This window comes from Cygnus olor, chromosome 3, assembly GCF_009769625.2.
Source record: "Cygnus olor isolate bCygOlo1 chromosome 3, bCygOlo1.pri.v2, whole genome shotgun sequence".
Lineage (NCBI taxonomy): Eukaryota > Metazoa > Chordata > Aves > Anseriformes > Anatidae > Cygnus > Cygnus olor.
The window spans coordinates 15,071,359-15,095,676 of NC_049171.1; the positions used below are offsets into that span (position 1 = coordinate 15,071,359).

Consider the following 24,318-nt stretch of genomic DNA (forward strand, 5'->3'; position numbering starts at 1 on the left):
CATGGATCTTGTTCCTGTCTTGGAACCAACTTTTTGCTTCCCCAACAGTCCTTTTGTCTTGGGCAGGTGGGTTTGATCCTGGGATTTCTTTACTTGTGGTATATCACCACTCTTGGGCTCATCTGGAAATGGTCATGTCCTTGCTCTCAAGTTCACTAATAGGCACTAGACATGTCCCTTTATAAGGTCTGCCCTCAATTACAGGATTACTATAAGAATTAAGAGGTCAGGTATAGGATGGAGTCAAACACTGGAAAATTTAGGTTGCAGCTTCATGGGACATACTTAGACAAAAGCATAAGGTCCCTGTTCCCCTCTTTCTCTTATCCATGCACTCACCCACTTATGCTGTATGGTATGCACTGTATCCCTCCCTGAGCCTGTTTAATTCTGCTAATGCAGAACAAAACTGTCCCAGGAGTACAGCCTGTTGGTGGGGTGGAGAATCAGGAGGAGCAAGAAAGGAGACAGGGAGAGCGATGATTTTTTTTTTCCTTTAGGCAGTAACAAACCAGTAGATCAGATCAACCGCCCATGAAACCACAGCCTTGGTTTAAAAGAATTCGCTAGGTCAAAAGAAAATGGAAGTGATTCTCTGCCAATAATACGTGCAGAGGAGCAGCCCACAGAGAAAATATGAGCCTTGCAGGGAGGTGCAATGCTTGTGCTGACTCCCACATTGCACAGAGTGCATTAGAAAATGTAGGTGTGCGTCTGAGCTGCTCCCTAAGTCACTGCACCAGTCACTGCACTAAGTGAAAGCTGGTGCTGACACAAAACAAGCAAACAAAAACCCTACCCCGCGTTACTTTGGGAAATAAGGACAATTCTCATGTTATTTCTTTCACACAGTACATGGATCAGAAATGAAGTCCACAATACAGGGCATTGCATTTTTATGTGATATCTGGATCCTTACAGGAAAGTGACTATGATAATGTTGTGTCTCCCTGCATCTTTCCTCTCAGTACTTTCCCAATAAAGCTTTTCTTCATTTCTATTACATTTTTTTCTTTCAGTTGTTGTCCCTGACACCTTGAACTTGACAGCTGAGTTGCATAACAGAGGCGCCACACTTTTAACATGACCTGTTGAATTCCTGCTTTCACAGAATCACAGAATGGTTGAGGTTGGAAGGGGCCTCTAGAGATCATCTGATCCAACCTCTCTGATCAAATAGGGTCCCCAAGACCACATTACCCAGGGTTGTGTCCAGGCAGTTTTTGAATATCTCTAGGGAAGGAGGCTCCACAACGTCTCTGGGCATCCTCTTCCAGTGCTCAGTCACCCTCACAGTAAAGAAGTGTTTCCTGATGTTCAAACAGAACTTGCTCTGTTGCCGTTTGTGCCCATTACCTTCTGTCCTATCGCTGGGCACCACTGAGAAGACTCTTGCTTTATCACCTTGACAACCTCCCTTCAGATACTTACACACATTGATCAGATCCCCCCCAAGCCTTCTCTTCTCCAGGCTGAACATGACTAGCTCCCTCAGCCTTTCCTTGTATGAGAGATGTTCCAATCCCTTCATCATCTTAGTAGCCCTCCACTAGACTCACTCCAGGAGCTCCATGTCCCTCTTGTACTGGGGAGCCCAGAACTGGACACAATACTCCAGGTGAGGCCTCACCAGGGCTGACTACAGGAGGACGATCACCTCCCTCAGCCTGCTGGCAACACTCTTCCTAATTTCTCCTCAGGATACTGTTGGCCTTCTTGGCCACAAAGGCACGTTGCTGGCTCATGGTTAACTTGTTGTCTAACTGGTCCCCCTGGTCCTTCTCCACAGAGATGCTTTCCAGTAGCTCAGCCCCCAGCTTGTACTGGTGCTTGGGGTTATTTCTCCTCAGGAGCAGACTGAGGCAAAGAAGACATTCAGTAGCTCTGCCTTTCCTGTGTCCTCTGTCACTAGGCTCCCTACCCAATTCAGTAGCAGGCCCGTGTTTTCACTAGTTTTCCTTTTGTTACTGATATGTTTGAAGAAGCCCTTCTTGTCGTACTTGATATACCTAGCCAAATTTAATTCCAAATGGGCCTTGGCCTTCCTCGTCGCATTTCTGTTTACTCTGTATTCATCCCAAGTGGCCTGTTCCTGCTTCCACCTCCTGTACACCTTCAGCTTATGTTTAAGTTCTGTCAGGAGTTCCTTGTTCAACCATGCAGGTCTCCCCTACCTCCTTTGCTCAGTTTCTTGCTCATAGGGGTTCACATTTCCCAATGTGTTTATTGGCTCCCAAATATGATTTTCCTCCCCACATAAACTTTGTCTCTAAGAAGCTTGTGTTAGCAAAGTTTTTAGATTTTACTGGCATTTTGCAGAGCTGCTGAGATGGTCTCAGCTTCCATGTCATGCTTTAATATTGCAGGGGCTTGCCTTAGACAGAGGCAGAAGCAGTTCAGGGCCAGATAGTGAGATCGAACTAGGCTATAGAAAAACTAAAGCACCTTTCCTAGCTTCTGAAGATCTCCAAGGAAGAGACTCCACCAACTCTCTGGGGGACCTGTGCCAGGGCTCCATCACCCACACAGTGCTCTTTCAAGCAATGCCTAGACACATTTTGAGGGTCATCGTGGGCCAGTGCTAACTGGTACTTGGCAGGCAGTTATTTGGACACTCGCCAAAAGCGTGGCAGTTGGCCAGGAGGCCAAAGAATAGTGCCTGCCCTTTTGTTGGCCAGCTATTTATTTATACGGACATAGCCACTGAGCCTGAAATATAAATAGTCGTATCTGGTAATGGGGAATGGAAACCATCCTGGTCATTGGTTTTGATGTATTTATGGCTGCTTTTAACGTAAATCTAAGTTTTCAGTGCTAACGGTCCAAGCTTGCAGAGGATTCTGTCCTTCCTCTACTTTTGTTTAAAAAAGAAAAAAGAAGAAAAAAAAAAGAAGGAAAAAAAAAAAAGAAACAAATCAATCCACTTCTACCTCTTGGCCTCCGGTATCCAAAAGGAATGACAGGAATTGTACGTAAATCCAGATGCTCACAGAGCTGCTCCTGTGTCAGTAAGATCAGAAGGAGGCTTTCACTGTTAAATTTGGGTATTTATTGGTTATAAATCAAAAGGCCAACAAATATGGAGAAATCAGTGAAAACGTGTTTTTTGTCTATGCTAACAATGTTCTAAGATAAAGATGTTATTTTAAAACATGTCCTATTTTCATTTTGCACTAGTCTTTTTAACTGCCCTGAAAAGAAGGATGTTTATACAATTTCACAAAGAAATGTGAACTCTTCTGCTCCATTTACATTTCTTTGTTCCAAAATGTATTCCTCTTGTTGAGATTCCAGCAGACAAGGAAAGCAGACACAGCGGTTCCTTTCCAATGTGAAACTTAAAACCACAATCTCCCGCTCAGAAAACACAGAATGAGTCACAGGAAGGGGCCACTTGCTTGCAAAACTCATTAAAAGCAAGGCAAGGCAAAATGGATTTCCTGTATCAATAAATAGATTGCTGGCAGCAGGCAGAACACCTGACAGTGCTAGAGGGTAAAAAACAGTCCAAGAGTAGCCATTAGAAGAGAAATCAATTCTTCAGCTTGGAAACCGTATCTCCCCAGTACCCAGTTTGATTTCTTGGCATTAGTTGACTTAATCCGGTAAAGTGATAAGAATATGCACAAATTTGATTGCAGGGAGTTGCAACTAAAGCACACGCTTAAATAGGCTGTGTCAATTTTCCAAAGCGAGCTTTATCAAAAAGGATGCATGCTGTATATACTGCAGGTGAAAGCTTTGTTCCCCAGTTTCATGAAAATATAAAGCAGCCCTAGTCCTTATCAAAGCTTACAATAGAGCTGTAACTGCAGCTTTCTTTTGCTGTTAGTGGTAGCCCTCAGATGCTTAAGCAGGGATTTCGTTTTGATGAATGTTATTCTCTCCTGCTTGGCAAATTAAGCCAAAATGGCCTTCTCCCTGTCTGTTCAATGTAGAGACATGGGATTTAATAGAATCATAGAATCACTGAGGTTGGAAAAGACCTCTAAGATCATCTAGTCCAACCCCTAACCTAAAGTCCACCACTAAACCATACTACTCAGTTCTACATCTATACATTTCTTGAAGGCCTCCAGGGATGGTGACTCAACCACTTCCCTGGGCAGCCTGTTCCAATGCTGCACAACCCTTTCAGTAAAGAAATTTCTAATAATCAACCTAAACCTTCCCTGATGCAACTTGAGGCCATTTTTGCTCATCTCATCACTTGGATTTTGGTCAAGTGGCAAGCAGCTCAACACCTGACACCTAGGTTCAACATGGGCATGGAATCAAGAAGCTGCTTTTTGGCCACTTACTTTGGTTTTGTTCCCTTTCTCTAGTTCATCCTAGAAGGAAAGTCATTTCTCATTTCGTCTTTATTTCTCACCCTCACATTCCAGTAGCTAGAAAGGTCTTGATGAGGACCTCCTCCTAAAAACATCCAACACTTAATCTCTTTGGTATCACTGCTGGGTTTTCACTAGAGCTAGCCTCTTGTCTTTGTTTGCAACTAGTCTGCTCCTCGCATCACTCAGTCATGCTATAGAAAGAAATGAGGTGCTGGATTTTACTCCAAGCAGAAGGATTAGGACCACCTTTGGTGATGGCACTGCGAATGTACTCCCTTCACAAGCATTTACGCAGTAAAATGAAATAAATAAAATTGCCCCCAGGCTTCACTTTCTTTTTTGCATATTCGGAGATGAGTTGAAAGTTACATTTTTTAGGCTGTTGGCACCAACAGTCTTCTGCCTCTTGCAATAATCTGTTCTGACGTACTTGATGGCATCTGCAATGCAAATGAAGACTATTTATTTGAAAGGAAACAATTAACGCAGTATTCTGGGTAACGTTCCTTACCTTCTCCACAGCATCAAAAAATAAGTCTTGACTCCTCAGGAGGTTTGTTCCCCTGACTTTTCTGCGTCTAGTGTTAATGAGATGTTCCAGGAGCAATGAATATGTCCTTATAAAGTTTGGTTTGCTGAGGCAAAAGCATCATTTCTCTGACTTTTAATTAAAAAAGCACCTTCATTTCAAAGCCTGTCTCCAGAGCTCTACTGTAAATGTTTATACAAGCCAGAGACATACAGAAAATAGGGAAGATTGAAGAAGCAGTGACTGCAGGCTGCCCAATACGGCTGCTCTTGTATTTTTAACACAGGCCTTTAGCTGCTGTAGAGCCTTATCAACCCCAAACATCTTTGTTTTCATACCAACACCAGCCCAGCAATATTGCTACGGCTGCAGTTAGTTTGCTTAGCAAACCTGGCAGAGGGAGCAAAAAGCAGTCCTGTATTCTCACAGACATGAGGAAATGTTATTTGCTTCTTGCCAGCTGAATGGCCAATGTCAAAGAAGGGGAAAAAAAAAAGGGGGGGGGAACAGTTGGGAGGGGAACTATGAGAGAGAATATCTGGTCTCATTACTGTGAATAACAGCAATCCCATTCAAATCAGATAGCTAGTTTTCCAGATCACTCCAAGAATTAGACAAAAGGAAAATGGGAAAAATCTGGGGTATGGTAAGATTTCTTACTGGTCCTGCTGCTCCAGTTCCCATCTGGTTACTCTTGGCTCCCAGGTGCTGTCCCCAAACCCCAGCACGGTGAGAGCCCAAAACCTGGCCCTGCCTCCCTGGCTCCTTCCATGTGAAAAAGCTCTGGATCAAACACTCTGTAACCAAACAGCAAAAATTTTGCAAGTGCTGGAAGTTACACTGGATAACCCCAGGAAGAGAGAGGCAACTGAGAAGGAATGTACAAATTCCACACTTCAGAGCTCCAACAGTTCTGAAAAAGCACTTTGCCAAAATCCAAGCATACAGAAAAATAGAAAAGTCAGAAGAAATTTACACTTGCCTTTATTACAATATATAGTTCTATCATCATTGCATTCAGCAGATCAAAATGAGGTGTTAAAATGATTTTCATCATTCCAGTAGCACATACATATACAGAGTAAATACTGTATATAAATAGTCTTTGAAATAATAATCCATATCTACAAATAAAAATACCCAATACTCTTTCTCCTCCCTCCCTATATTACAGCAGTAACATTTTATCTGTAACACAACTAATGCAACAATCATGGTATCCTGTCCCTCACACGACACAGCTGGAGGGGTATGGTCATCAGCTTCATGAAAATAAACATCAGTCACTCCTCGCTGCTGCATAGTCTAGTTTATGTGTACCATATAAATAGAATATACAGTGATTTAATGTCTCTGCATACTTATGCTAGCCAAATATTCTTTCTGTAACAGAAACCAGCATTACACTGAAAGGAAAGTTGAGAAAGTTTTTTTCTTTCACAGAAAGAGTAGGAATTTGTTAAACCGTCCTTTTTTTCTTTGTTAGGAATTAACACAGCAGTTTAAATATTATGCATAAAATTGCTCAGCTACCAAAACAAAAAAGTATCTTAAACTCCCTTTAAAAGTATGGCAATGTTTCTAGCAGGTCAAAACTGGGATTTTCTTAACTGTCTTTTCTGTGAGCAGGTTTGATAAACATGAGTTATATAAACACACATTTGTTTCACTTTCTGGCTATATTTAAACTTTCAGATACAAAGGGTTATACCGTATGTCAGAAGTACGGCGTTAGCTTCACAGTCATAGCAATGTTGGTCAGAAGGGACCCCTGGAGGGTCAGCTAGTCCAACTTCATGCTCACAGCAGATGATAGACAACATGAGAGCCAAGTCAGCCACAGCTCTGTTTAACTGAGTCTTGGAAAACTCCAGAACGGGGATTCCACAGCATCGCAGGGCTATCTGCACTAGCATGGCACTACACTTGCAAATCTGAGGGAATTAAATGACCACTCATTCACACCATCATTTGGGTTGAAATATTAATGGCAGTAACAGCCCTGGACAGGCTATTTATTAAGTCATAAATAAATACACACAGGCTTTAGGCTTTAATTTCAGAGAACTCTCTGGGACCTTTCTTTTCCTGGTGAAAGCTACTGCATGCGGTACCTCAGGAAAGCCGATCTCAACTACTGTGAAAAATAAAAAACCTGATGGTCTCTAACTGAAGAGAAGGGCTGATTTGGTTTTAATTTGCATAATGGACTGAAGCAGACCTTTACAAAAACAATCACACAGGATTCAGTTGGTACATTCATCCATTAATTCAGTCATTAGCGACAAGTATGAATGGATACTTAAAGTGTGGCTATATTTAGAGATGCAACCATCTCGGTTTGGCAACCTGAGATCCTCACTGATTGTCTGACAGATTTAAGAGATATGGTACGGATTTTCTGACATTTTGCATTTTCTTTAAACTTTCAAGACAGCATAATCAGTCTGGGGCATTGAATACACATTTCTTCCTCTTTGTGTTTGTCTACTAATTCCAGTATCTCCGAAACGGACGTGTACCTTGCCTGAGCCAGCAACATTCATGTGAAAAGGAAGACTTAGGAAGCGCTCACCACTGCACATTGCAGCTATGCACATTACAGCTGTATAAAGGATTGCACTTATTAATTACTATTGAAGGCACAGGGAAATCATAAATTGGCCCCCTGACATCTCAGATAAAGTCTGCAGCACAAGAAGTTAAAAATCCCTGTTACAGAATTACCATCCCACCTATGTTGTTATCACTCTTTTGAGATGCAAAACCAGAATTTGTTGAAACAGAACAAATGTGATGCAGAGCAGCTGCTCCCAAACCTTTGGGTGCTAACCAACCACAATCACATCTTAAAATTTCTCCTGGACCACTCTGCCTTTCTATTATTAAACTCTTAACTGAAAACACTGCAAAGCAGATGCAAAACATGTATCATAGCCTCACAGATCACAAGTTGGCAGAGATCACAGCTTATGAACCACTGTTTTAGCCATACTGAAATACTATATACATGGAATCCCATTATGCCATTTTCAATATTTCAGAGAACAATTCAACTTTTAAATGCATTTTAAAATGAGGAGAAAAAAATCACCTTCTTAGCTACCAGCTCATTTGAGGATTATTTGGCATATGGTCATCTGATGCATACATTTAAAAGTACCGCATTGTGTAAAGGCAGATCATTTGGAAAATATCATCAACTGATCTGCAGTATTGCTTCTATGATGCACAGTTAAATCTTAAGGCAGTTGAGAGCAAGTAGCAAAAACAGTACCTACAGCTTGTGTCTGAACAAATGAGAGGGGGGAAAAAAAAGATGAAAGAGGAGATTTTGTTTTCTTGGAGCACAGTAAATCACACTAAAAGCATCCATTCTTTATGATACAAAAAACAACAAACAAACAAAAAATCCATTCAGTAATAACCTGAGATGCATCACTCACCAGCATCAAAGTTCACACTTAAGCCAAAAATAACATTTTAAATAAAACTATTCCATTTTGACAAAATCTTTAGTTTTCTTGGCTCAGCAATGATATTGAAACTCAGCATATCTGCTTAGTAAGATGTTTTTACTGAAAAATCACCGGAGTCAAACCACTGACTTCAGTAAGATGGGCACTACATACAGCAGTCTGTATCTTACACTTTCACACATATCTTAACCCAAATAGCTGTTCTAAAACATGGTACTCCTCAACTTGAAGAAGACTGGCAGAATCTGGCCATCTTATTTAATTTACTTCCCATTTACATTGCACATCATTTCCACACACACACACAAAAAAAAAAAAGCGTTAGCAGGTCAAAACAACAGGTTGAAATAAATCAACACACTCCATCGTCTTTGATGGCTACACCAATTTACAACAGCTGAGGACCTAGACCAGTAATGAACCGTTAAACAAACACCAGATGGTCAAGCAAGGAGGAAAGAGGAATCAGAATGGTTAAGGTTGGAAGGCACCACTGGAGGTCATCTGGTCCAACCACCCTACTCAATCATTTGCTCTTTCAGAGGATGGAATTTTGACATATGGACAGCAACACGTATCACAAAATGATGTCAGGAATGGAGCACCTTCAGCTCCCTAACTTGCAGGAGTTTCTGAGATGAAAGACATCTTCAGTAATGCAAGAAAGATACAGAACCACTTTATGACCTTATGACATGTTTAACTGCAATTCTGTCATCACTGCACTTTTATTTGACTTTAAGCAATGAAACTGTATGGCACGATTTGAGTTGCTGGATGAAGGAACATTAGGAATGTAATTCCCATTCCTAGTACGACTCACTCTTGTCATCTGGAAACGTGACTAAGTACGAAGAAGCATTTCTAAGTTTGCTCACAGCAAAGGAATACAATGCTCACATCACAGATTCCAGCTGAACTGCCAACAGCAAAAGCCAAGTGAAGTCCTTGCAATACAAGCTAACTCATTCTTTGATCTAAGGCTGACGGTTCGGAGATGTGGTTAAGATGAGGCTGGATGTACATCCTGAGTTTCAAAAGGTGGTAGAGGTTCTCTCCAGTAGGTGAACTGACTGTAGGTATCAGAACAAGGAAAGTCTGAAGAATGGCTTCTTTTCAGCAAAGGGAAAATGTGATCTACCACTTCACATAGTCTGACATAGCTGAAAAATAAAAAGATCTTCTTACTTTGATTTTTTTTTAAATAAGTCCCCAGTCACCAAGGCATGGCTACTCTTACATGAACAAGTTATCATCCTTGAAATAATAAAATTCAATACAATTTTGGTGCCTTGCTTCCAGGTAGCATTCACAGTTCAGATAAGAAATCTGTTCACTCTAAGCAAAGGGACTTACCTAGACAGAAACAGATACCATTTTCCTCCCAAATCACCTGTTAAAATATTCAAGCCCCACATTTTGTTTCTCCATTGCTGTCCAGTTTGGTTTGAGCAGCTCCCTGCTCAACTGATAATTCATATTTTATACACTCCCCTTGGCTCCCTTTCCATTAAGTGCAGTCTTAACATCACTAAAGGCTGTCTCCCTTCATTATGTGGTGCTACAGTGCCTAAGAATCTTGATGGAAGCCCTCAGCCCTGTCTTCAGATTTGTTCCTGGCTCTTCTAGATAGGAGCTCCAGGAAATGGAAATTTTGAAAAGGCAGATGGCTTCAGGAACCAGTTAATCTCATTTCTGTACAGACTAAATTGCACACTTATAACTCCTTTACATGATTAAAGTAAATGGAGTATATTGAACTAAATACTAAATAATGTCTTTATCAGTTTAACTGAAGGAAAGTAGAAAGTCTGTATTTTATTTTACATGTTTTATATTTTGTATGGAATATTCTAAGGAATCTTTCATTAGTAAAATAAAACCCATCTTTGGGCACTCTAAGTTATAAGTTATAAAAGGAAATTATTTAGCTTATAAGGTGTTAGGGATAAGATTACTTACGATGAGATGTTTGTCTTTGCATGCTCTTGTATAAGTTCTCCTTTAGGGTTAACTGTAAATATTCGGTTTAAAGAAACCCCCACTTGTTTGTATGAATAAACATCCTAAATAGAAAGGAAAAAAAAAGAATTATGATTCTACCTTTGCACAGTCATGTCTCTTCTTGCTGAAATCTATTACACAGAACATATTTACTCCGTATTGGTACTAAAGTTACCTAGTTATTGTGCACCTGAAATTCTCTGAATTCCTCAACCTCAAATATGTTGAAAACTTGAATTCAGACTAATGAAAGGCTCATGAAACAGATGATTTGCAGGTGTGGAGTTTGTCACTGTAAATTAAACTATTGATCAAAATCATGTTTTGTTTTGCTTTTTTTCTCCAGTTACTTCCCTTGACACAAAAATAAAATTAAATATTAAAAAAGTAATGTTATTTGGGTATAAAAGTATTTGCGCTTTCATTTTTCAGATAATATTTCATTTCCTGAGTGTATTGTACTGAATAACTTGCAACAACATACTGGGGTTAAAACATGACTGATAGAAAATAGTGATTAGTTTGTATGGACAAGGTTAAAAAAAAGAAGTTATAACAACTCTGCTTACATTAAAACCCCTGGAAACATCTCTTAGCTGCTCAGTTTGGATTTGTGCAATGTCCATATATTGACTGTGTATCAATGAAAGGGAAAGAGAAGGGAAAGTAAGGTATAAACACCGTAACTGCAGCAGTGAGCCCCAGGTGGTAATGCAGATACAACTCTGGGAATTATTTTATGGCATTCAACTAGAAGTAATGGTTGAGAATATCTTTTAAGAAATTCAAACTGTTAAGGCAAGCAATGAACAAGTTTTGTTCTGGTCTCAAAAAAAAGTTTGACAACGGAAAGATAAAAATAACCCCCAAAAGATGAGACCAAGCTTCCATTTTACTAATGTAAATCATTGGCTATAGTTTTAAAAATTCAAGTGGTAGAAGACTGAAAGGTTAATGAAGACATGAAAAATATTTTAATTTTTATGTTGTACAGGTGCATGAGTACTGAAATTTCACTTAATTTTGAGGGGAGAAAACAAAAAGCAAAAGCAAAACAAACAAAAAGCAACACAGAAAATTGAGAAAGCTCTCATCCCAATGTTCACAAGGCCAGTAGCATATTTTACATCTGAAGGATGCACTCTGACAGCAATCAAAGGAGTACGAAAATAATGGTTTTATTTCCCTGAGGTTCAACAACAAAAATGAAACTAGAGGTAGGCTTTATCCATAATACAAAACCACAGAAGTAGCTAAAAAGTTATTTCAAAATCATATGTCTAAAGTTATCTTGATAGTCAAAATTAAGCTGTGTATGATATAACAACCAGATACAGCAATTGGACAGTGATGTCCTCCTGTCCTCACTGATAATGGTTTTAAGTTATGTAACTTGCTAAAAGATGAAGCTGAAAAAGTTGTCACTGCTCATAAATATCAACGACTCTAAGAAAAATGTGAGATACTTGTAGAAATAAATTCCAACAGAAAGGCATGCTGATTTCTCCCAAATGTAGCTACAACATCCACAGTTTCAGAGCCAAAATATCTTGCCAGGCACTTCCGTCCAACATTTAGGCATCTAAAAATGCTCAGTCTCCAAATGTTCACTTTCACACTGGCAATAGCTAGTGTCCATATTTATATTTGTGATTTACTCAGGCTATCAATGTTTTTGCCAGTGGACATGTCTAAGGTCTTACAGTTCTGAGCAGCTACCGCTGGGATCTATTCCATGCTCCTCAGGTCTCAGCATGTCTGAGACTGTTGCCTTTTGTGGACGCATACATGTATATGTCCTTTGGGCCTAAACAAGAGTAAGAAAAGCCTACAGCCCAATTTTATAGTCTTCAAATGGGTGAGGGAGACCTCACTTTCCCTCTCAGTGTCAAGGAATTCAAAGTCAAATGTTCAATTTTAGTGGGACATCCAAATCCTTCTGAATGTACTTAGGGTTTGAAGTCCCACTGATATTCATCTGAAGGATTTTGTGTCTGTTCACAGGTAATTCATCAGCACTGTATCAGCACGGGATAAAATGGGATCATTAAAATGGGATCAGTGTTTTCACACAAGCTTAAAGATTTTTTACGTAGTTAGAATTTCAATCAGTATTTCTTATTATGCTAACTTATGCAGATGTAATGTAGTTACTTTGTTTCTCTTCTACCTCTGCATCCTACATGGTGAGATCTTTCTGGAAGAACCTTTATACTATCCTTTGTATGAGGCCTAATAAAATATTCTTAAGTCCTATTTAAAGCTTCTAGGTTCTAATGTAACAGAATAGTGAAATAACAGCAACCTTTCTGTTCTCTGTAAAAGACACAAATTTCAGCTATTACTTACAGCAGGTCTGTTTCCAAAAGCAGCATAAAAGGGTTCTGTGTTAGGATAAAACAAATTTTTTATGTCTGTCAGACACTGAACTTTGAATTTTTCTGGCTTCTTTTCTATCACTTCCCTGAAATGATATAAAAATAAAATAAAATAAAAAGGTGAGAGGACACAGAACCTGAATAAATACACGTGAAATATAGCATAAACCATTCTACTTTCTTTAGTCAACATTTTTACCTCGCTGGATACTCCTACAGAGCCCCCACCCTTCTCCAATAAATCTTCATCTAGAAATCACAATTCCCATGAAGACAAAATAGCATTCCCAAGCTTACATAATGAGCACAGTAAATAAATCCTCTGAAACAAGGGGACCTCTATTGAAGCCTAAGTGATAAAGATGGTTACTGAGCAAAGATGGTTGATTACAGGGAGCAGTGGCTAAATAAAATCTTAAGACATAAATTGTTATTAAGTAAACCATTTCCTGAGAACTGCAGAATGATTCATAGATTATATTAGCTTTCACTGTGTATGGCATTTTTTTTTTTTTTTTTTTACCTTTTTTTTTTTCCTCCTTCTAAATTAAAGGATTACAATTAACATATGTGCTGAAAGGACCTCAGCCTGTTAAGATCCTTCTACAGTCAGGGTCATCTGTCACTGCTAATTAGCAGAAGTTAAGGAATAAAGAAATCTTCCATTTCTCTTCAGTTGCTCCTTACTGAATACAGAATTCATTAATGAATAGTGGAGTTGTCTCATCTCTGGGCAAGAGCCCTTTCACAACAGCTTCTCTTGGCAAGGAAGCTGAACAGGTGGCAAAGTCTGGAGTTCCCATAACAGAGGAAGACACCAGCATGACACAAAAGCACTGAAGAAGCTCAGAATCCCACATCCTAGCACCAACACATATGCCAAGGAAGATGCAAGTAGCACAGAAGCTTCAAAGCAGTATAATACAGCCCTCCAGAATAGCAACTCGACATATAAATTAAAGTTTGAGGATGTGCAAAAGAGGAAGACAACCATCTTCCCCCAGTCCCATATACACCTGCCCTCAGAGCCCTTAAAGCCACAATTAATAAATCAATGGATAACAATGAAGTCATTTCTTGCCTACACAAAACAGAAGTTAAGACAGTGGATACTGAAAGATGGGCGTTCTTTAGTCTAAAGAACATATCAAAAAGAGTATCACTTCTAATATATTGCTAGATATTGAAAACATAAGACGACAGTAGCTACCCTTTCACTCCATCTATTATTGAATCAGTCTAAGAAGAACACTGTATGCCTCTACGTTCTCTTATATTTAGAATATGACTGGTAAGACAGGCTGCATGTCACTCAATCAGAAGAGCATCTGAACAACCTACCATTAAAAATTCTAATGAAATCCTGTCACAGCAGCTTTTAACATCTTAAAATATTTTCAGTAAGCACTTGACATGCCTCACTGAATTAGGAAGAAGGTACAATATTCATGATCTGTGCTATTAGGATTCACTTGTTACAAATCAACACCTAGAAAGGACAACATTATCCCCACAGAATATCACAATGCAGTCAGAACTATAGTATATTCATTTCTTTTTTACACTGATTTCTTCTAAACCCACCAACACACACGAAAAAACTTTGGGTAAACAGTGAACACAGATGCATATTGAGGTGTGTTTAAGAGAGAAACTAAGCAACATGACTGTTGGATCTTGGTCATTCTTTAACAGAATTTCTTAATTAAATTTTGCACCAGTATACAAGAAAAATCATTATGAATGATTTCAAGTGCTCCCATAAAATAGGAAGAAAAAAAAAAAAGCTGAGAATTCAGCCTCCAAGTTTCTTTCAGCATTAAGGTGATATTGCAGTACCTGTGCAAAGCTGAGAATAAGCTGCTTGGACTCAGCAGCACTGGCCCTTGAGGCAGCACAGTTCCTCGTTCATTGACCCAGTGCAAGTATCCTCTGGTCATGTCCGCCATTCCAATAGCACGTGCTGAGCAATACAAAAATTTATATCCATTTCTGTGAACAGAAAGGAAAGAAGAAATTACTGTAAAAAAAAATAAAGCAGGTGTTTTGACATTAATAATTCTGTGAGTTTATTTTTGCACAAATCAATCGTAATGGTTAAAACAGACTTATGTTTAACCTACGCTTATTTAAAATGAATAAAAACATTTGTTTCAGAATGCTGGATAACTAAATTCTGTCTTGCTCTACTACAGTTTATGATTTACACCTAGAGAGGGCTCAATTATCCCTGGTCTTCTCATGGCTTCATACGGTTTGCTATCCACCCCTGCACACTAAAACCATAGACCTTAGAATTAACTGAAATGGTATTTGCCAAGAGGAAAACACTGGCATAAAGCGGACAACAGCATATTAACCTTTGCTAAATTAACAATGCTACACTCCTGCCTTTTGGGCCCCTTTTGGAGAGGGATTTGGGGAGAGGGGTGAAGAAGATTAGGGAAGAGAAGACTGGTCTGCGTGCATGAGTGCAGCAGCAACATGCAGTTTCAACTCTGAGCAAACTGCAAACCATAGTGTGAGAAGCAATCTTGACACTTTCTTGTCTTGATACTGAAATAAAAGTTTCAGACGAAGTCACTGGCTATCTATCCTTGGTTCTGTCGTGATGGAACAGAGTCCAATGACATTAGTGCAACTTAACAGCATGGTTAATACAACTTAATAGCATTTTCTTTTGCAAGTCCTACAAAGAAACTATTTGTGAAATAAATACTGTATTCAGTGCATGCATGGTCATTAAATCTAACTATTGAACATTTCTGTAGTGTTCAGCTGTAATATCTAGCTGCTACATAATTAACTCAGTAATTTGAAAAGCAACATGACTCGAATTCATTTTTCCCTAATGCTTTTGATCACCAAAGCCCTAACAATAGACAGTGCTGGCAGGCATAGAAATAACAAGGGCAATTAAAAAAAAATAATTAACGTTTTCACCAAAGGTAATGCAGAAGTTACACGCAAAAAACAAATACTGTTCAGCACATGAATTCACAGGCTGCCCTGTCTTTTCTGTAATGTTGTATGCCTATACAGAATAAAAGCATTGACCAGTGTCTCTGGCATAATCTAGATTCCATCATCCATAATTTATAATTTATCACCCATGTAAAATGAAAAGCAATAAACAAGCCTTACCATAACCCCAGTGCACAGAACAAATCAGATTAACTACGAGGACAGTGGTGATGTGTACCAGAGGCTCTTCAAACAATTGTGGTAGGTTGAATATATAAGAAGAGCTGAATTTAATGCAATAAAAGATTTTTTTCCTGCATAAAGTAGAAGTGCCAGCTTGAACAGACAACAATCACTAAACCTTTTTGTTGAAGCTAAAAATCTGAATTCTTAACATATATATGAACAGATATCAGAACATAACAGATATTTCATCTGACCCCATTTAGCCATCAATTAATTTTTCTCCTAACTTCCTTTTTTCTCAATCGCTATTGACAAAATTGACCATACTCTCAGAAGGTTCTCCTATTCATATTCATTAGGGGAAATATCCCAAAGTTTTTGAAGCGTATTGTTCTAGGTCACACTAGGATTTTCTCCATGTTAATGACGTTAACTGACAAAGTTCCACTCATCTGCTACTACCCAAGGTTTCTTCAACAATCAATGGAGAAAAATAGTTATATCAAAATATCATTAGATCTCAGGTATCTGAGCGTACAAGCAACAAGAGACTATGATGAGTCCAGGTCCTTCCATCCACAGTAGCAGAGAAAATGTTTATTCCTGTGGACCAACAGGCACCAGTGCATATCAGCTACTGAGCTATACTATTGCAGCTCACAATGAAGTTGCCAGGTAAGAGCCAGTTCCTCAGGCTCATCACAGCAGGTCTCATTGACTTTCAATGCCCTTAAATTACACTTTAAGCAATGTCTACTTATCACCTACTATCAAAATTAACTAATGACACAGAAATATTTTAAGACTGTTCCTTCCTGTTAAATTTGCAACTTAATAATGGATTAACAGCAAATATATATGTAGAGAATAAAAATAAAAAATAAATTTTATAACCAGGCACAAAGACTACCATCACTGTCTTTAAAATTCGTCACTATTTAGACAAGTGAAATGTATATATAAGCAATGAGTATCTGAAAAGGGACTACATCTACTCAAGATAAGACATTGTGCCGTGCTTTAAGGGTGAGATTTCCCTCGACTGACTAGAAATCTAATGTTTAGACAGCTCAAGTCTGCATTGTTTCTCTACCTCCCTTTCTGGTCAATGGAAAGAGAAGAAACTCCACTAAGCTGAGTCATCTTGTGTGTTTTATGTTTCTTCTTTGCATGACAGATGAAGACACACCTATGTCTCTCTACTCACCACTGCTAAAAACCTACACAATTAGCCTAGGTTAGACACCTAACTACACTACTAGGCAAGTCAAGTTTGGCAATAGGATCTCCACCTACAGTGACCACCCTCCGTTACACAGTCCTTATGCATTTTGCAATTTTGTCAACATGGAGAGATGGGAAGGTGTATTAGCATCTTGTAAGTTAATGCTGTTGCAACTCCCAATTTGCAAGAAGTTCCACTTGCTGCAGCTATACAACTCATTCAAATTACTAGAGTTTTTGGAACTGCACTGTATCTGTTTGGAACAGTTAGTAGAGCAATCACTACTCATTGGTAGGGGGCTTTTGCTCTTGATACCCAGAGAAAAGCCTGCTTTGTGATATTGCATACAGATGTTTATACTGTGTAAGCATCATAGTATCTCATTGCTTCAGATGAGATTTCTTTTAAACTGCGAGGTTAACTGTCTAGAGAGATTTTAATTTTTAAATGCAAATGATTCAAATGAATAAACACATGCAAACCACAGATGTATAAACAGATTTACTGAATACTCACTGGCTCACTTTATGGTACAACTTTGCAATCCCTTGGTGTGTCCAGTCTTTGCCAAGAGTAGGCAAAATATGACCTAAAGTATCTGACCTGAATAAAATAAAAATAATGTAATTGAAATGGAAAAAACAAAACAAAACCAAAAAAGCTTACTGTTTTTAAATAATAACATATAAGGCTAATAGAAGTCCCCCTAATTAATTTGGCTTTCTGCAAGGTACTGACTGCAATCAGAAGAGGATGATTTTATTTCCTTTTCTTTCAACACAGACTGATATGTCTATATTGTTTTAATCAGTCCTGTGCCCCAGGATGTGGATAAGCTAACGAGCTAGCATGGAAGTTACAGCACATAGGCTATCAATCAGAGCTATAGAGTAGACAAAATGATATTAAGCATACTTTTTGAGGTTTGCATTGCATGTTTTCTAAATAAACCAAATCTACCTATAAGGTAGATAGTGTTGTGAAATTGCAAGCATGAGATCAAGTCATATTCTAGCTTATTTTAAAACAAATGTGCTTTTCCACATAAGCTGGTAGTTGGTCATATGTGAAGTATTATGAAATAGTTATACTGTTTTCAAATTTTTCTTTTATGTAAAGTGGGAAATATAATTACTTACAGTATAATAACATCTAGAAGTACAAACAACTGAGCACCTCACTTGATTAAGTGTTATACAAATACACTGCAAGAAACCAACACCCTGAGTATCTTGCATCTTAACAGAGAAAAGACTGGGCAGTGGCTTAGGATGGTTTTGCAATAGTATTGTAAGGTGAAGGGATTCAATTACTGTCCAGTTAGCTCAATAACAGAGACAAGAGTAGATCCCATTCAGTTCATTGACACTTAAGAAAATAGAAAGGAAGAGGGACTAATATGTGTTGGCACCAAAAAAGCATTTTGCCCTATAACTGATAATCACAAGGGAAAAAAAAAAAAAAAAAAAAAAAAAGACATTTCAGTTCAAATCAAGTATTTTAATTCATCCAAATTTAAAAAAAAAAAGAATAAAATAAAAAATCCAAGGCTAAAGGTAAGTTTGCTTTTGAAAGAAATCTAAGTCTTGTCTAGTAGACAAAAATGCCCCTCACTGGAATGCCCCAGTAATGCCTTTTACAACAGAATGCAAGTGTTTCTTCTTTTTAAATGAATCTGATGTACTTCACAAATGTGACACAGCAAAAAGTGAAAGGTCCTGCAATACTACAGTAAATACTATCATGAAACAATAGTAGGTAACAAATAATGAGCGCATATAGCATATGTCTTTACAAAATTGTGAATCTAGCCAATGATTCTTGCAGTACTTTTATAGCAAGGTTAAAAACTCACTCACCCACACACTCCACAAAACACTAGAATATAACAATTTCTTGCCTTGAAATTCCCCGTTAATTACTCTTTTTGCTTTAGTCCAAAGGACAGAAGCAAATAAAGCCTCTCCCTGTTCATGAACTCACCGTGTGATTGTTCCATCAATGTCAGAAATAATAACTTTATCATCCCAATTCCATAGGTAAATGGTGCCTTCACAGCGGCAAGTGCCTTGATATTGTGTTGTAACACTAAAGGTCACATCATTGGGGCCATTCTTGAGCTTTAAGCTTTTCTGCAAGACATTATCAGCAAGATAATCAACAAACTGAGCATGTGAAATGGACACAGTGCAAACAGAGCCACAGACGATCATTGCCTTGGTCACACTGAACCTTATTGCTTTCAGCAAAGCTATTTTCTAGGTAATGTTAGCAGAGGTTTGCTTTGTGTGATGTACATGAGGCACTGATTTAGAGAGCAGAATGAAACAAAAAATAATTTCTGTTTCACAGTAAGGGATATGAAAAAAAATTTCCTGAAAGGTTCTCATACAAATCTATGGGGATTTTTTTCATACTGTGGTAAAGAAATATATGGAGGGAGAAGTATGAGTAACAAGAAGTGCCATGAACGGTGAAACTGACAGAGTGCTTACATGAGGATTTGTGTTCCAAGGCACTACATCTCTAGCCTATAGTAACCCACCTTTCTTACCATATGAGCTATTACCCTTCAGTCTCCACCAAATTTCCTTAACTTTCCCACCCTGCTGCCCTTCCCGTCCACTTAGTGACCCACTGGGCATAAGACTACTGATTTGATTCTTTTTGTGGGCTCATTCATTTTCACAAAATCTGCAGGAGTTTCATACTTTAAATGTTCTTAGTTATATTTCATTGCAATTGTTCAATGAGTTAAAAAGTGAAAGGGAGGTGTGAATACAGAACTGATGGGCAATCAATGAGTCTCGCCCACTGTTTCATCAAGAAACCAACTTAAGAGTAGTACTGGGTTCTGCTAATTTCTGCAAGACAAGTATCAGTGTGTTTGTATAATGCTTACTTTCTGTCTGATACAGAAAAGTACAAACACATTCCATCTGTCTCGTGGGAAAAAAATCTACATTTCTTGCAAACTATTCAGGCAGTGAGCAATAGGCTGCATAATGCTGTACTACTTGTATAGGTTTCCTTCTGAAAATTAATTGGCTGTAGATAAGAAAGACAACAAAAAGCATTTCTCTAAAGTAGCCCATTTTTCCAAATCAAATTGGAATGTGCACAACACAGAACAGTAACAGTTTTGTCACCATTAGTCAAAATGCCTCTGCCACAAAGGAAGAGAATTGGCTCAGGAGAAATTAATAGCCTGGCCTCATAGTAGGTTCACAAGCAGCTCTTTCAGAAGTTACTAACCAAGAACTGTATTTATGTAAAACTGTGCCTGTCTGTCTATGAATGAGGGGAAGGGAAAGGAAAGGAGGGGCGGGGGAGGGAAGAGACCTGTGGGTTCTCACACACACAGACTGAAAGGAACAACATTCATGTGTAACACTGAAAAGAGAAAGGAAAAAAATTGTTTTGAAACTATAGTAAGAAATGGGATTCAATGCAAGAAGTAAAAACTAATTAAACCTTACAAGCCTGAATAACAGTTTTGTTCTTGTTCTGTCAGAAATGACATTTCAGGACAAGGACGTAAAACTAACTCACAAGCTGGTCAGAAGTGAGTCGAAGGGTTTTTTTGTAACTGATTCCAGACAATAATGAGAGATGACTCGAGTTGGTTTGTAATGACCCAAGGTTTTGTTTGGCAGCTCTAGGGTCTTCATCGCTTGAAGAAGATTCATCTTTTATTCTGGAACATTGCACACACAGAAAATGCTATCATGTCAGTAAATGCATCTCAGTAACCATTAAAAATGCATTAACAGTGAGTCACCAAATACGTTATTGATTCTCTGCTTCTAACATCTCACAGGAGGTCATTCATATCATGGCTTTAAATATATCAATGGAGAGTGAATTTTCATTCATGCTTGTTCCCCATTATTCATAGTTGGATTCTTCTAGTCATTCACTTGTCTATATGCTAGTTTTCACCACTTAAATTTAACAGATGTAAATTAATGAGATTTTTGAGTCAGCATAACATATGGTGGTAAATATATATAAAATACTAAAACTATAAAAACCTCACAGTTCTCAGAGGAATAAAAGGGGAGTTGTTATGCTAGGGTTTATTTGGTTTTCTTGTTTGTTTGTTTTTAAGAAATTTAGCAATTAATCAAAGAATCCAGGTGATGAAAATTTTATTAGCAAAAATAACTCCTCCTCCTTTTTCAATGAGCAATTTTAGACCACCGGATTATTCTTTTCCAGGATTTGCAGGATTACCCCATTCAGGATATGATGATGAAAATGTTTTAAAAAGCCACCCCACTGAACTCCTTTAGAGTATTCTGCTCTAATACACATCAGCATAAAAATGTTTATTTTTCTGCCACTGTTTTTTTCTGATTTTTTTTTTAAGGTCAGTTTTCTTCAGAGGGAAAGTTTTCCTACATTACACAAATCTATCATCTAGAGAAGGTAAAAACATCCTTTCAGATCCTGCAAATATCATCTTCAAAACAATCAGCTATTAGGCTTTTATTTCCATCACACCTGGATGCTCTTTGATGACAGGAAGTCTTGACCCAGTATCAAGGTACCACGTGTCATGACTACCAATATTTAAAAAAAAAATCATTATCTTTTTTAACATCAGATCTCAAAAGCTTTACTCAACATCCCACTTGCGCTCTTCTGCTTGCAAGCAGTAAGTTCTTATCAACAGATTTTTAAGATCAGTTAAACAACAAGCACTAATTACAGCATCTAGTCTGCTTGAAATCCTAATCCCACTTTAAAGCCTATCTTTAAACAACTGTGTAAGAGAAACAGACCTTAATGTCACTTATTATCCACAAAAGGGAAATCAGCCTTTCCAATTCCTTCTGTGTATCTCACAAACTCAGAAAACAGAGCCAAGTAAGACAACAGCTAGTCTCCTACAGTGCAGGGAATCCCTTTTCCAGCCCACTCTCCTGCAGTGTAACTACTGATCTCCAGAAAGAATGTCAACTACGGCCTTCTTGTTTCACAAAGGTGACCCCACAGCTTAACTTAATGAGAATAAAACATATTTAAATCTGAATGCTACCTCGCTCTTCAGCTCTAAGTGCAGCACACATGAGCTGTCTTTACAGTCAGATCTGATTTAGTCAGTCAGCAAAGAGGTAAGGTAGGAGAGCTGTCCCTGGCTAGCTCATCCCCCCAAAGTTTTGGGGCAAGATAAGACTCATCTTACAAAGCCCTACTGAGGCAGAGAATCTGGTCATATGGTATAATTACTTTGGAGCACAAAGGAACAGATTTCTGAAATCTCTGAAAGAAGTAATAGAAAACCATGCTATTTTCCTATCAATAGCCTGTGAAAAGAAGTCTGGAAAGTGTTAGACCCTTGAACCTCCTAAGATACGTAGGAAGAAATTAAACTGTCAGGCCATAAATATTCATAAAGCTAGTCAGAACTGACAACAACCTGGGGTCATCTATGATCTTTCCTTGAAAACTCCAGAGAGAGAGTTTTAGAGAACTGCTCCAATTATTGTTTGCTGTCAAAGGGCTGTAAGATGTATGACAGAACTACCAGCCAAACCGTATACTAGAAAAAGCACACTTGCAAGGTCTGCAACCCTGCCATGTCGTCCTATCTGCACCTAAATTCATTTTGTATTTCTTTGTACCAAATATTTCATTGATGCAGCATTCTTTGTTCAAATATATGAAGTAGCTTCCTTGCACAGTTAAACTGTAACTCGTGCTCATTTCAGGTACAGATAACTTCTTGGGTACCTGTTTGCCATGCTCATCTGTGAAGATTCTTCTCCTGTAAGTCTACTCCCACTCATACCTTGCTCTGCCTTTGTTTCCTGCAAAAATACAAGTATGAGAAGTTGGGCAGAATATCTGAAAAACAAGTTCTGTCCTGTATGGACTATTTAAAAAAAAAAAAAAAAAAAAAAAACTTACGCAAAAAGCAAGTGAGGTTTTTCCCCCCCACACACACAACCCTTTACTTGAAGACAAAGTAAAGTTTTAGGGATGCCTTAAAGAATAAAGGCTGTGAAAAGGACTAAAAAAAAAAAAAAAAGCAAATATAAAACTCAGAAGAATTAAGGTTTGGTTTTCCATAGAAGTACAGAACTATCGGATTTCACATGGCTAGCACTGTTGAAGTTCTGGGATCAACCTCATAACCATCCAGTTAATTCACCACAAATAGCTAGATTTCACTTGAAAAGGCAAAATATCACACTGGAAAAATAACAGAAATTACCTTTCAAGATATTTGAATCATCAAAATCATTACTCCAACAAAACTTTCCAAATTATTTTTTACCCTGAGTAGGTGCTAAACTATATCGATTTCTTGCCATAAGTGAAAGGCTTTTAAATAGTGAATGTTTTTGAAAGAAACAAAGAATAATGCTTCCCATTGTCAATTTATAGCTGCCACAGCTCTATGGATAAGCAAATACTTCCACTCAGAAAGAAATTCTAAAAACTTCAAGTTAACTGTAGAAACTAAAATCTCATGCTCTGAAGCCCCTATCCACAGATCAGTACAGTGGTTATTTCACGTAAAGCTACTGAGGTACAACCTTAAAAATGTATTAGAAATCATTTTCTCCCCTCAAGTACTAAAGCTTCAATAGTATAAATGAATATGAAGCAGTTTTATTAGCCAACTTTAAAGATTAAATATGTCTAGACAGAAGATCAATATTTCATACAAAGTTTTGCTTTTTTCACCTTAATGTTCTTTAATGTTCATTCACAGCTTTAAGGCCGTTACCACCAAATTCTAATGCTCAGGAAAGAAATTCAAAAAGGCTTTAAAACTAATATATATTCAGTTTTCCACCTTAGATTTTGCTGAATTTTACAGTGTACTCTAGCCAGAAATCTCTTTTATTCAACTGTCAATGAAAACTGTGTGAAGGTAAGCAAAACATGCAAAAACATAAAATTGGTGGCACAGCTCTTCAACTCTAACTTTCCAGTCAAATTTAATCCATTAGATAACATTGTCTCATGTCTGTATAATGAAAAGAAACACAAAACCAAAACACTGCAAGTAAATGTTCCAGGTAGGATCTGATCCAAGGCTTTCTGAAGTCAGACTTCAGATCCTGTTCAAACGTCTTTTAATGTGTACATCCTCATTCAAAGTAAGTGCTGAGTTAGGACCAGAAGCAAAGTTCTGAGGGATGAATATGGAGGTATCCACCCTTCCCACTGCACCCAACAGGAAACTGCTTGCTTCTCAAAC

At 38.1% G+C, this 24,318-nt stretch overlaps 1 protein-coding gene across 8 annotated transcripts in view; it reads right to left on the reverse strand.

The window, feature by feature from the left end:
* Window positions 1-5,830: 5,830 nt before the first annotated feature.
* The window catches only part of LPIN1 (lipin 1), a 46,223-nt gene continuing 27,735 nt past the window's right edge, over window positions 5,831-24,318 (reverse strand). For all 8 annotated transcript variants that reach the window (XM_040552100.1, XM_040552099.1, XM_040552097.1 and 5 more), the window contains 8 exons: window positions 22,839-22,915; window positions 20,652-20,796; window positions 19,083-19,231; window positions 17,616-17,702; window positions 14,564-14,716; window positions 12,696-12,810; window positions 10,305-10,408; window positions 5,831-9,505 (listed from right to left, as the gene is read on the reverse strand). In XM_040552100.1, coding sequence (XP_040408034.1) covers window positions 9,346-9,505; window positions 10,305-10,408; window positions 12,696-12,810; window positions 14,564-14,716; window positions 17,616-17,702; window positions 19,083-19,231; window positions 20,652-20,796; window positions 22,839-22,915 — 990 coding nt within the window. In that variant the 3' untranslated portion in view covers window positions 5,831-9,345. The remainder of the gene's footprint in view (window positions 9,506-10,304; window positions 10,409-12,695; window positions 12,811-14,563; window positions 14,717-17,615; window positions 17,703-19,082; window positions 19,232-20,651; window positions 20,797-22,838; window positions 22,916-24,318) is intronic.